This window comes from Hypomesus nipponensis, chromosome 11 (genome assembly GCF_054491055.1).
Source record: "Hypomesus nipponensis isolate SF chromosome 11, ASM5449105v1, whole genome shotgun sequence".
Classification (NCBI taxonomy): Eukaryota; Metazoa; Chordata; class Actinopteri; order Osmeriformes; family Osmeridae; genus Hypomesus; species Hypomesus nipponensis.
In genome coordinates this window covers 5,700,090-5,711,306 of record NC_140371.1, presented here as the reverse complement: position 1 = coordinate 5,711,306, position 11,217 = coordinate 5,700,090, and the positions used below count along the sequence as shown (strand labels likewise).

The following is an 11,217-nucleotide window of genomic DNA, read 5'->3' as shown; positions in this document are numbered from 1 at the left end:
CAGAGTAACAGACACTGTACAGGAGCAACACCGGTTGCCACGACTACCAAATGATTTATCAGAATTCCCGTGTCCTCAATGTTCCAACAGAAGCATTCTGATTTTATGCAGAAGAATTGCAATCTCCGTCCAGTCTTGCAATAATTATTGATCTACAGTATCTACATGTCTGTTCTTTAGCTGAACTCACTTTGAGGAGAGTTCTAAGTGTAGTCTGAAGGCTTAAAAGTGTAATACAGTTTTTTTGGCAGAACTGTGCGCGCCAGCAGAATTCCTGTCTCAGCGTTTTACTGGGGCAGGCTGACAACCACAGCTAGAGACCAGCCCATGCCACTCTGGCCACCAGGCACCAGACAGAGAGGGAGAGGTCCCATACACATAAATACAGCACACTCACACACAGAGATATACTGTACCGACACTCTATTACATCCCTCTCTTTGGTTCATAACAAGCACACTATACAAAGACAGTACACACTAAACACACACACACACGCATAGAGAGAGTAAGTGAGAGAGAAAAAGAGAGAGAGCTAGAGAGAGTAAGTGTGTGATGGAGGGAGGGAGGGAGGGAGGGAGGGAGGGAGGGAGGGAGGGAGGGAGGGAGGGAGGGAGGGAGGGAGGGAGGGAGGGAGGGAGGGAGGGAGGGAGGGAGGGAGGGAGGGAGGGAGGGAGGGAGGGAGGGAGGGAGGGAGGGAGGGAGAAATATTATGTTGCTGTATACAAATGCACACACACACAAAGAGAAAATGTTCATCATTGCTTCTACCTGGACTGCTTCCAGAAACTCACAGGAACACAGGAAATGACATTTCCTACATTTTACAGCAGAGTGAGAGGGGAAAAGATAGCTCGGTAGAGAGAGAAAACAGAGGGATAAAGTGAGAGAGAGAGAGAGAGAGAGGAACGTTCCTAAAAGAAGGGGGAGTTTCTGCAGTAAGTGGGAACAGAGCATGCACTGTTTCATATTACACTCAGTGACTTGAGGCAGCGCAGAGAAATAGAGAGAAGAGAGGAGAGAGAGAGGGAGAAATAGAGAGTGAGAGGAGGAGTGAGTGGTGGGCCAAAGTTGGGGTGTGTGACTGCTTGGTGTTGTGAGCAGTCAGGCCCTGGAGCTGGTGGTGTCTAGCAGTAGTAACAGTAGTGTAACTGGGTTTATGGATACACAGGCTCTGTAAAATGAACACCTTCTTTGTTGCAGTCCTGGTTCAGATGCACGTCCTGCTGACAGGTAAGTCGTCTGTTAACCTCTCAACACCAAGAGAAAACCAAATCACTAACATTAACAGTGTACCTGATGTCTACTCTGGAATCCCAGCACTAACGACTAATCCTGCGAGAGAGAAAGAGAGAGAGAGAGAGAGAGAGAGAGAGAGAGAGAGAGAGAGAACAGAAAAAATACAATGATAATAACTAGAACAATACTGTAGGAAATTCTGATGTCTGTGTACAATGTGTGTATCTGTTGACATGCATCACACACGGTACACTGATGCACTTTGATGTCTTAAACATTTCCCTCTGACATGTGGCCAATGTCAACAAAGCAGACTTGAAAACATTCTATCTGGATGTACAGTAAACAAGTACAGTATGTGGGGCTGGATGTAATAAGCCCATCAGACCCAGATCCAAACATTTCCCACAGAGAAACACGGTTTATGGTTCTGTTAATGGAATCTGTACTAAGGTTCTGTAGCAGGGTTCTATGTTTGGTTAGTGTTAATAGGTTCTAAGGTTCCAGTTTATGTGTTTGTTTCTGTTCATGGGTTCTGTCTTAAAGCTCTGGAATCTGTTGCAGTTTTAATATTAAGGATTCCGTGTTTGGCTTTAGTGCTGCTCTAGTGATCTGTACTAGATTATTTTCATCAATCAACTAAACAAAAACAAAAGCAAAACCATATAGATACATTGCATGAAACCTAGATTTTGTTCAACACATGCACTAGAAAAAGTAGTTTTTGTTGCGGTCCTGAGAACCTAATAGCATTTGATAAGGCACGGTAGTATGTGTGTAAATACATGTGTATGCTGGTTAGACAGACCCAGAGGGATTCAATACACATAAGATCAAGGAGCAGGAGCACATATGGTCTCTGTTATCTTGTCCTGCGGAGCCCTGACCCCCCCCCCCCTTCTTCTTTCTCTTCTCTCTCAGAGGGTAGTGTTGGACAAATGCTTCCAACTTGTAGGCTCTCTTCTTACCAACCTCCCTCCCTGCCTCACGGCCTCCCTGCATGCCTCTCCATTCTCTCCCTGCCTCAGTCTCTGCCTCCCTCCCTCCCAATCTTGTTGCCTCATGCCCTACCTCCCTCCCTCCCTCCCTGCCTCCTTTCCTCCCTTCCTACCTCCCCCCCTTCATCTCTGTCTCTATCCTTCTCTTCCTGTATCTGACTGCCTCTCCCTCCCCCTTCCCCCATACCTCATTCCCTCCCTCTCTCCTTTTACCTGTGCCTACCACCTTTCCTCCCTAGCCATATTGGATCCAGACTCTGTCTTCTCTGAATACACACACAGCTTCATCTTGAGGACATATATTTATAAATTATTCGTTATTTTGCAGATTTAATGTGTTTCTGTATGTAAATAAGAGCTGCATGCATCTCTCTCCTCAGTAGGGTTGTGTTGGGATGTGTAGGCCTACTTTCATTAAAAGCTGTTATTATGTTTAATTGGCAGGTAATCAAACATCTGGGAAAAATGAGCTCTTGCACAGCAGGCATTTTTCCATACAATGAGGCAGCTTACTGAATCTATAGCACAATAAAGCAGGCCTGAAATTGAGGGATTACAATACGTGTATTTGTGAGTGTCTGTGTGTGTTCCCACAGGGGTGTGTGAGGCCCTGAACGTGACCGTGACCCCGGCGCCGGTCGTCATGGTAACCGAGGGGGCCAATCTGACGCTGTCGTGCTTGGTGTCACAGAGGAAGAGGGTAAACAGCTTCCTGGTCCTCCGCTGGCTCTACTCTCCTCCCCCACCTCTCCCTCCGCCTTCCCCTCCTCTTCCTCCACCCCCCTCTCCTCCACCTCTTCAGCCCCCAGAGGTGCTGATTGTCAAGGTGACAATGAAGAGGACCAAGCTGTATGGGAACTTCACGCGTAGGTTCCCACAGCGCAAGTTCCACCTGTACGAGGACGTGGAGGGGGAGGTGTACCGCCTGTCGGTACTCAACGTGACAGGGACTGACGGAGGCTGCTACACCTGCAGAGTCCAGGAGATACGCAAACACAGAAACATATGGAGGGCTTCGTCCAATGGCACCGCAGCCACCCATCTCACAGGTAAACACCTGAACGCACACATGAACACACACACCAATACAAACACACACACACGCATGTACACACATCTGAACATACACTTCCACACGCTCACATACATGTGTTAAACATACACACACCTGAGCGCACAAACAAAGGTTACATTAGCCTGCTAGCACACAAACAAAGGTTACATTAGCCTGCTAGCACACAAACAAAGGTTACATTAGCCTGCTAGCACACAAACAAAGGTTACATTAGCCTGCTAGCACACAAACAAAGGTTACATTAGCCTGCTAGCACACAAACAAAGGTTACATTAGCCTGCTAGCACACAAACAAAGGTTACATTAGCCTGCTAGCACACAAAAAAATGATGTATAGGTAAACATCCAGGGCTGCGTTTCCCGAAAGCATCGTGAGCCTAAATTGATCGTAGAATCCTTCGTAGGACGAATCTTAGTTCTACGGGCCATCTCAAAGACATTGTAGCTAAAGTGTCTCTGGAAAATTCGTAACTCTTGAAAGCTCATAGATTAGCCTACTCCTTACGAGCATGTTTGGGAAACGCACGTAAGAAATATTGATGGTTTTGTTTTTTGCTCGATCGTTGCTACGATCCATCGTTATTGGAAAACGCAGCCCAGACTATTAAACACATGTGCTGTGCCCACCAGACCACACTTCCTGAAAGATTGGGATTGGCTGTGAGGTGTGAGTGACGTTGACTGTGAGGCTAGTTAAGGATGGAGGGTCAGAATATCAACAGGACAGCTGTTTCCTGTAGGTTGTCTCCTCAGCCAGGTGTTCAGAGTCACACCTGTCTCTGAGGAGCAGACAGGATGACCTCCCTCCGTACGTTAGCCACAGGTCAGCCCTCACACCAACTACAAACTCACTGAAACTACTAACCAGTCACGCTCAGAATGGATGATGTGTCTCAATGTTATCAGAGAATACTCCAAGCCTCACACCCCAGCACACACACACACACACATATATGCATTCACAATCACACACATGCACACACATTTCCAGTCTGTGTGTTACAGCTGCCAAGTAACACAGTGGTGGTCTGTCACAGTGAGGAGCCAGAGGCTAAGGAGGCCTGGTACTGACACACACAAAACATTTATCCTGGCTTCACTAATGGAGACCTTCCCTGGAATACCCTTACAGAGACAAGACTCACACGTTCACAGGCACACACACTGAGTTGAAGGGGCAAGGAAGAGAGAGGAAGAAGAGGAGAGAAAGAGTAGCAAATAGAGAAAGAGATGGAGAGAGAGAGTGACAAACAAAAACAGATAGAGAGAGAGAGGTGGGGGAAGGTTGCCAAAAATGTGTATAAAAACCGAAGCATTATTGGTTGTATTTCTGTGAATGGTCTTTTTTTCCTGTAAGCAGTGTTGGTGTGTGTCTCTGTGTGAGTGTGTGACTGTGTTTCTGTGTGGGTGTGTGTGTCTGTGTAAGTGTGTATAAATGTGAGTCTGCGCCCAGTCTTCTGCCGTTTCCATCTCAAAACAATGAGCTCACACAGCCAGGAGCCTGCTCCTCCACCACATCACCCGCTGCCTGTGGGCCAGAGGAAGTGCTGAGTACGTTTAAAAACAACTGCCGTGCATGACGTCAGCGGGCACAACCTGCAGTTGACCGCTGCAAGAACTTTTACTCATTTGGACCAGTCTATACTAAGACAGAGAAGCAAACTTAATTCATTATGCCTGCGTCACCAAATCAGTGTTCTGCTCCCGAACACATTCTCTACTTGTTGGTAACAAATTGAGATTCTGCCCTGAGAGAGAGAGATCCCTCATATTTTTCTTAGCTTCCAGAGCTAGTCTGGAAGACCGTGAGGCAGGAGGAGTTTTACACGACTACGCCCTGTCTGCCTTCACTACTGGGGAAGCCACATGGCCTGCTCCTCACCTCAGGCATCTTCACCACCGCCAACCACAGATACAGACACGCAACGCTCAATGTATCCTAGCACTGTAGTGTTTTTTAGTTTAGGTTACACAAATCTAACAAATAACCTAGCCACAACTTAATGTATTGTAATGTATTCATTTTACAGACACTTTTAGTGACCAGGGGTGGGGGTGGGAAACTGAACCTGCAACTTCTTGATTTGCAGTCTACCACTGAGGTATACTTACAACTCAACTTCCACACAACCTCTACCATGAACTTACCGTAGGAGCATAACTTTCTCACAACCTTCATTCAACATTCAATGAGCTTAACTACACACACATCATTACAACACTTTCAACTCATGTTTCAGCAAAACAACAGAGAGACAACCACACAACCCTAAAGCACCCTACACCACAAACACCCAAACAGAGGGAGCAGCTTTGTTAAAACAAAGAGAAGAGAAGAAGGAATCATAAAGTTGGAAGTGTGGTTGACCCCCCCACCCCACACACCCAGTACAAAGACATTTAGTCTCCATAAGCAAGCCTCCTCCTGCTGTGCTGTCCTGAGAGTGTGGAGATGGGAGTCAGATGTAACTATCTAACTAACTTACCTCAGTGGCCTGCCTCCAGTGGTCCGTCTCCATGGGTCTGCCTCTAGCGTTCTGCCTCCATGTGGCTTGCTTCCAGTGTACCCTGCCTCTAGTGCCCTGCCTTCAGTGTGTTCTTCCTCCAGTGTGGCCTGCCTCCAGTCCTCACTCTGCACTTTATAGTCCAGCCAGAGGCTGACAGCACCTTCTCCCCGCCAGGCCAGACAACAGCACACAGACAGCACTGTTACATCACTTCTCTTTAACCGACACAGAGTGAATCTGACCCCAGACACTCCCTTAGGGATATTCTGGTGAATTCCTGGCTCAGCAGAAGCTATCAGGAGGCCTGGACTCAGTGAAGCTAAGATCCACTTGCTCCAGTATTAATTTTTACCATTCAGCACAAACATATATTTTACATCCATTATTAAAAACCTTTTTTGTGAGAAGATTGGTTTTTAAGGTCAAATCAAACTAACAGCTTTGAGATTACAGTGCAGATATGCAGTTTTGAGCATGCATTGACATACTGCTATGGTTGTGCTGAGCTCTGGACGGCCTGGACCAGATGTTTGTAGGGAGACGTGTTGCTCTGCTGTTTATACTGGCTGTATGTCAAAGATAGGAGCCAAGGGGCTCACATCAATGTGTGTGTATTCCTATGTCTAAGTCAAATGTTGAAGTTTCCTGTGTGTGGTTTAATACAGGGTAAAGGTCTAATTTATGGTCTAATACAGTGTGCTACAAGAGAACCAGAGAAAATTCTAGTAGTGAGAGAGAGAGAGAGAGAGAGAGAGAGAGAGAGAGAGAGAGAGAGAGAGAGAGCTGCTCCTGCTGCATTCCTGGTGAGCAGAACGGAGATGTGTATGAGGGGTGTTCAGAGTGGCTGGTGCATCCCATTGTCACATAGCTACCATCAATGAAACAAAATACCTTCATCCATCAAAAGCATGTTGCTACTTTATAACCAGTGTAGCCTGTCTTTCATGAATAACATTCTGCAGTGTATATACCTTTTTTACTCCAATACTTTATATTTTGTCCACTTTGTAAACACAGTGACAGAATATTTTCTCTGCCCGCTAAAGACCCTGCTAGATAAGCAAGGAGATGATGCTTCTGTGGTGTAGTGGAGTGTGTCGGTGTTGATGATTTAATGAGTGTTTATCATTGCCCATGTTACAAAGACATATTAAAAGCCCATTTCCCAGGCCAGGGGCTAAGTAGTCTGCTGTGCCTCTCCTCCACCTCAATCCACTGTAGATGCCCTTGGCCCACACTGAAAACTCATCAAATATGCTCCCTCTCTCTCTTATAGACAGAAAGACACACATAAATACACACGTACACACCCCAGTTGAACCCAGACAGAAGGGGAACCCCCTCCTGCTCTGAAGAAGCAAGGATCCCATTGCTGTGTGCTTTGTATGTGCGTGCCTGCGTCTGCGTGCGTGTTTGTGTGCATGTTTGACGGATGGTAGTTTTCTGTCTTTGCCTTCCTGAGCACGACAGCGGTTTGGATATTTCTAGAAACCACCATCTTGTCCTGCCTCCTTGGGTGAATGTACCGAGACAGAACCATATAACTCAGATTCAACCTCACGGTGCTTTCCAACCTCAACATTGACAAAAAGTATACACTGCATGGTGTTTCTGCCTTTCAGTTCGCGTCACTCCTGAGGAAAGCAGCAGTGAAGGGGTGTGGCGTATGTTTGAAGGTAAATTCATTGTTCTATCAATCTTTTCTTACTCACTTCCAAGATATTAGTATATTGGTATGGTGTTGATGTAATTTGTATGCCTGTTCTGCATTGATAATAAAGTCAACCTATTTCATGTGCACCTGTGTGTATCGTACCTCTGGTTCTGTTCCAGATGTGTACCTGTGTGCAGTGTTGATCTGCTCCCTGGGTCTGCTCTCCATGTTTCTGTTCACTCTGGTTCTGGCGTGCCAGTATCTTCACACCAGACACAGGCTCAAAGGTACAGAACAGCCTTCCCACCAGACCCATGTTAATAGTTACCAAACGTCTAATACAAACGAAGCTAAAAGCCAGTCTCTTACCGCCACATCTCCCAAACCTGATGCGCACGCTTAGACACAAGCTTAACATGACAGAATGACATTTCGTTTTGGGAACCAATAACATTGTGTCAAAATGATGTCAAGTGTTGAGCGACCCCTGTGGCCCTGATCTCTCCTCTCACCTTTCAGCAGCCAGTTACTACCTGGTTAAGAGCCCAGACAGCAGGTGAGACGTTTAGTCATGCTCAATCAAAGGCGGTGTGTGTTTAAGACAACTCTCAATAAGCTAAATGTTTCTACATCTTATCCTCCAGCTCTGGGGAAACAGTGACCAGCTCAATTAGCTCCTCCAGCTCCTCCCCTGGGACACACAGGAAAGAGCTGAGACACAAGAAGCAGGAGAGGAGAGACAAATCAAATGTACCCAGACAGCTAGAGGAAAGACCCCCGTACATACTAACTAAAGGTAAAATACTACTATGGACCTTCGCTCACACCATCACAGATGAAGTCCACAGAGATTGTGACATACAAGACAACATATAGCCTCATTCTCTTGGATAGCTTTGAAATGGAACAAGGTGGGAGGGAAGATGCTGTGATTAGAATTAGGTTTCTGACCCTTGACCCATGACCGTTCTGACCTCAGCTCTGCCTCCTTTATATCTTCAGCACCTGCCATTTCTCACCGACCACGGAAACCCAGACGGTTAAAGAACCAAACACAGAGATCCATCACAGTAAGAACTCATTAGTTCCCTCCTCCGCCATTTAGAGAAAAAGTCTAATTATTACAATTGTTACATGTGAGTCTGCCTATAGAGTTACACCTCTCTCCTGCAAATGTTGATTTCATGTTTATCTTGTGGGAGAATGGTAAGGATTTACTATTTGTAAATTATAATTAATTATTTTAAGCTAGTCACAATATGTAGGATGTACTTTCTTCATTAAAATCCTATATCATATCAGTGTCATATTCCAAGGAATGTATATCCTGATATGATACAAGATTTTCAAAAAGTACAACTTGTTCTACAGACTGTGACTAACAGACAAAAGTAAACCAATCCATTCCTCGCACAATCTTCAAAGACATGTCTCCAGATTTGCTTCATGTAATTTTCCATGAGTTGTATTCGGAACAGAGTGTACAGGCCTCTTCCCACCACAGTTATATCTGCCTCTTCCTCCAGTTATGAACCTGATTAATCTATTTAGCTATTAAGTATTTAGTTAGAGACCATTTTCTTTATTTTGCGTATATTTACAGTACAAGTGCTATAAAGTACCATATACAGTACAGAGAAGGACACTCAAGGACAACAATTGGTTGTTGAAATTTAGGGGGATTTTTGTGCAATGTGCCGTTTTGATTTGTTGTAATTAGAGTGCTGTGACTGATTGGCTGCAGTATGTGAATGTGTACCCTGCACGAACCATGCAGATTGGATTAGAGGTACAGGAAAGGATTCTAGAACACAGAACAGATCTCCTTTCAGAAGGAATGATCACAGAGGAGACGGAATGTTCCGGTGAAGCATGTAAACAAGTAAATAACAGAACTAGCACAGTGAGGGAGGAGTGTGTGCTTGGCTCATTTAAAAAAGCAAAACAAAAAAACACTTGAGTCTTTGATCTCTTCTCCCCTCCCCAGCCACGGGTGTGTGAGCCAGACACTCTGACATATGCAGAACTGGAGATGGTCAGACCAAAACCTGTGGAGCCTTCCTCCCCTCCTGCAACCACTGCCTCTGCCCCAGCCTCAGCCCCAGCTTCTCCCAGCCCCGTGTCCCCAGCCTCCAGCCCTGACACCATCTACGCTCAGATCCTCTTCCAGGAGAAACAGATGTAGAGAGATGAAGACGTAGATACCACAGGCACCTCTGAGAAGCATCGCCAAAGAGACCCTTGAATCCCCTGAGATACTCTCAAAACAAAATCCTCTATTTATGAAACCTTTGCATACATACTTGCCTTCCAATGCCAGATGCAACACAAGACTGTGTGGTAATACAAGTTTAGACTAGGAGGCATACAAATGATGAAATTGATTATGATTGAAATGTTACAGGAAATCTAATGTAGGTTAGGTAACCAACAGTAATGACTGGTACAGTAATAATACTCAACCATCTAATTTTAACCTGTGAAACTTTTAGAAAGGCTTTTCAATCATGTAACACATATTACCTGTTTAAATACACAGATATACTGTATGATGCTTCAATCTACTTCATTTTGTCATGGTTTGGTTTTAGTCTAGACCTTTACAGCTGCATGCTGAATTCCTCAGAACTTTCTTGTGGGAGTCTGAAACATTCATAAGTATGCTAGACCAAGGTCTGAGGATGCTAAGACAACCGTATTACTAGGGTTATAACTGGTCCCTGGATGCCAGGACAACCATGTTGCTAGGCAGCCAAGTTAACGCCATATTGAGACATGAAGACTAGATGAGAAGATGCTGTGAAACCTGGATGCAGCAGGTGACACGGCCCAAAACACACCAAGGTGAAGGCGGAAGCTATTTCGTGAAGGTCAGCAATGAGGGATGGACTGTTGGGAGTTGTGTGGAGAAAGAGAGAAAAATATAAAGCAAGAGAGACCAACCCTCCCCCAACAGTTCAGACCCAATGACTAGGATGAACCCACTAATGACTACATTTATTCAAATTAGACTAATTGTAATCATGGTTAATAATTAGCTTTACAGTGCATTATAATTGGGTTAGGCTACAAGATGGTTCTGCCTAGGTGCAATAATTTATTTGATTTAATTATTCTGAGGAACCCAATAGTTTGACATTTAATATCATAAAACCAGTGGTGCTTAGAGAATGGCAATGGCCAGTGTCTGCAGAGAAGGTCATTGCTGGCTTTCTCTGAGAATTATGAGAGCCATTTTCCACTCTATTAAACTACTCCACTTAGCACAATTAGCCATACGCACAAAGGTTAAAGAGTGAGACCTCCCGCTTTTAAAAGAAAGGGAGGAATAGAAAGAGAGATGTGGGGGAGAGAAAGAGACAGACGGAGGGGGAAAGACAGGAAGTGAGAGGGAGAGAGAAAGTAAGAGAGAGGGAAAGAGGGGGAAAGAGAGAGAGAAATGGAGCGAGAAAGAGAAAGCAAGAGAGAAAGAGACATGGAAACAAAACTAAAATTCCCCTCCTCAACATCAATTGTGTTTCTTTTATCAGAGACGTTAGTATTCTCCAAGTCAAGACTGACCATGTTCAGTTTATTTGTGCAGATATAGGCACTGTGTAAGTGTTTAAAAGTTAAAGAAAGACAGTGAAGAAATGTAGAGAGATGGGGGGGTGGGGGGTTGATTGATTTTCCCCAGAGATCTATTGTTGTGGTGCAAGTGTGTGATCATCTGTGGTCCGGCTAATGAGACAGCAATGCTGTCTG

The 11,217-nt window shown here is 45.0% G+C and overlaps 1 protein-coding gene across 2 annotated transcripts; it reads left to right on the top strand.

Annotated features, from left to right (window-relative positions):
- Nucleotides 1-1,004: 1,004 nt before the first annotated feature.
- vstm4a (V-set and transmembrane domain containing 4a) lies at nucleotides 1,005-10,022 on the top strand. 2 transcript variants are annotated; one of them, XM_084667314.1, is made up of 8 exons: nucleotides 1,005-1,233; nucleotides 2,834-3,286; nucleotides 7,442-7,495; nucleotides 7,653-7,760; nucleotides 7,993-8,029; nucleotides 8,118-8,269; nucleotides 8,476-8,543; nucleotides 9,461-10,022. In XM_084667314.1, exons 1-8 carry the CDS (start codon nucleotides 1,182-1,184, stop codon nucleotides 9,656-9,658), a joined length of 1,122 nt encoding a protein of 373 aa, XP_084523440.1. In that variant the 5' UTR covers nucleotides 1,005-1,181; the 3' UTR covers nucleotides 9,659-10,022. The 2 variants fall into 2 exon arrangements, with proteins under 2 accessions (XP_084523440.1, XP_084523441.1); XM_084667315.1 differs by having other exon boundaries at nucleotides 1,053-1,233; nucleotides 7,996-8,029; nucleotides 9,461-9,793.
- The last annotated feature ends 1,195 nt before the right edge of the window (nucleotides 10,023-11,217 follow it).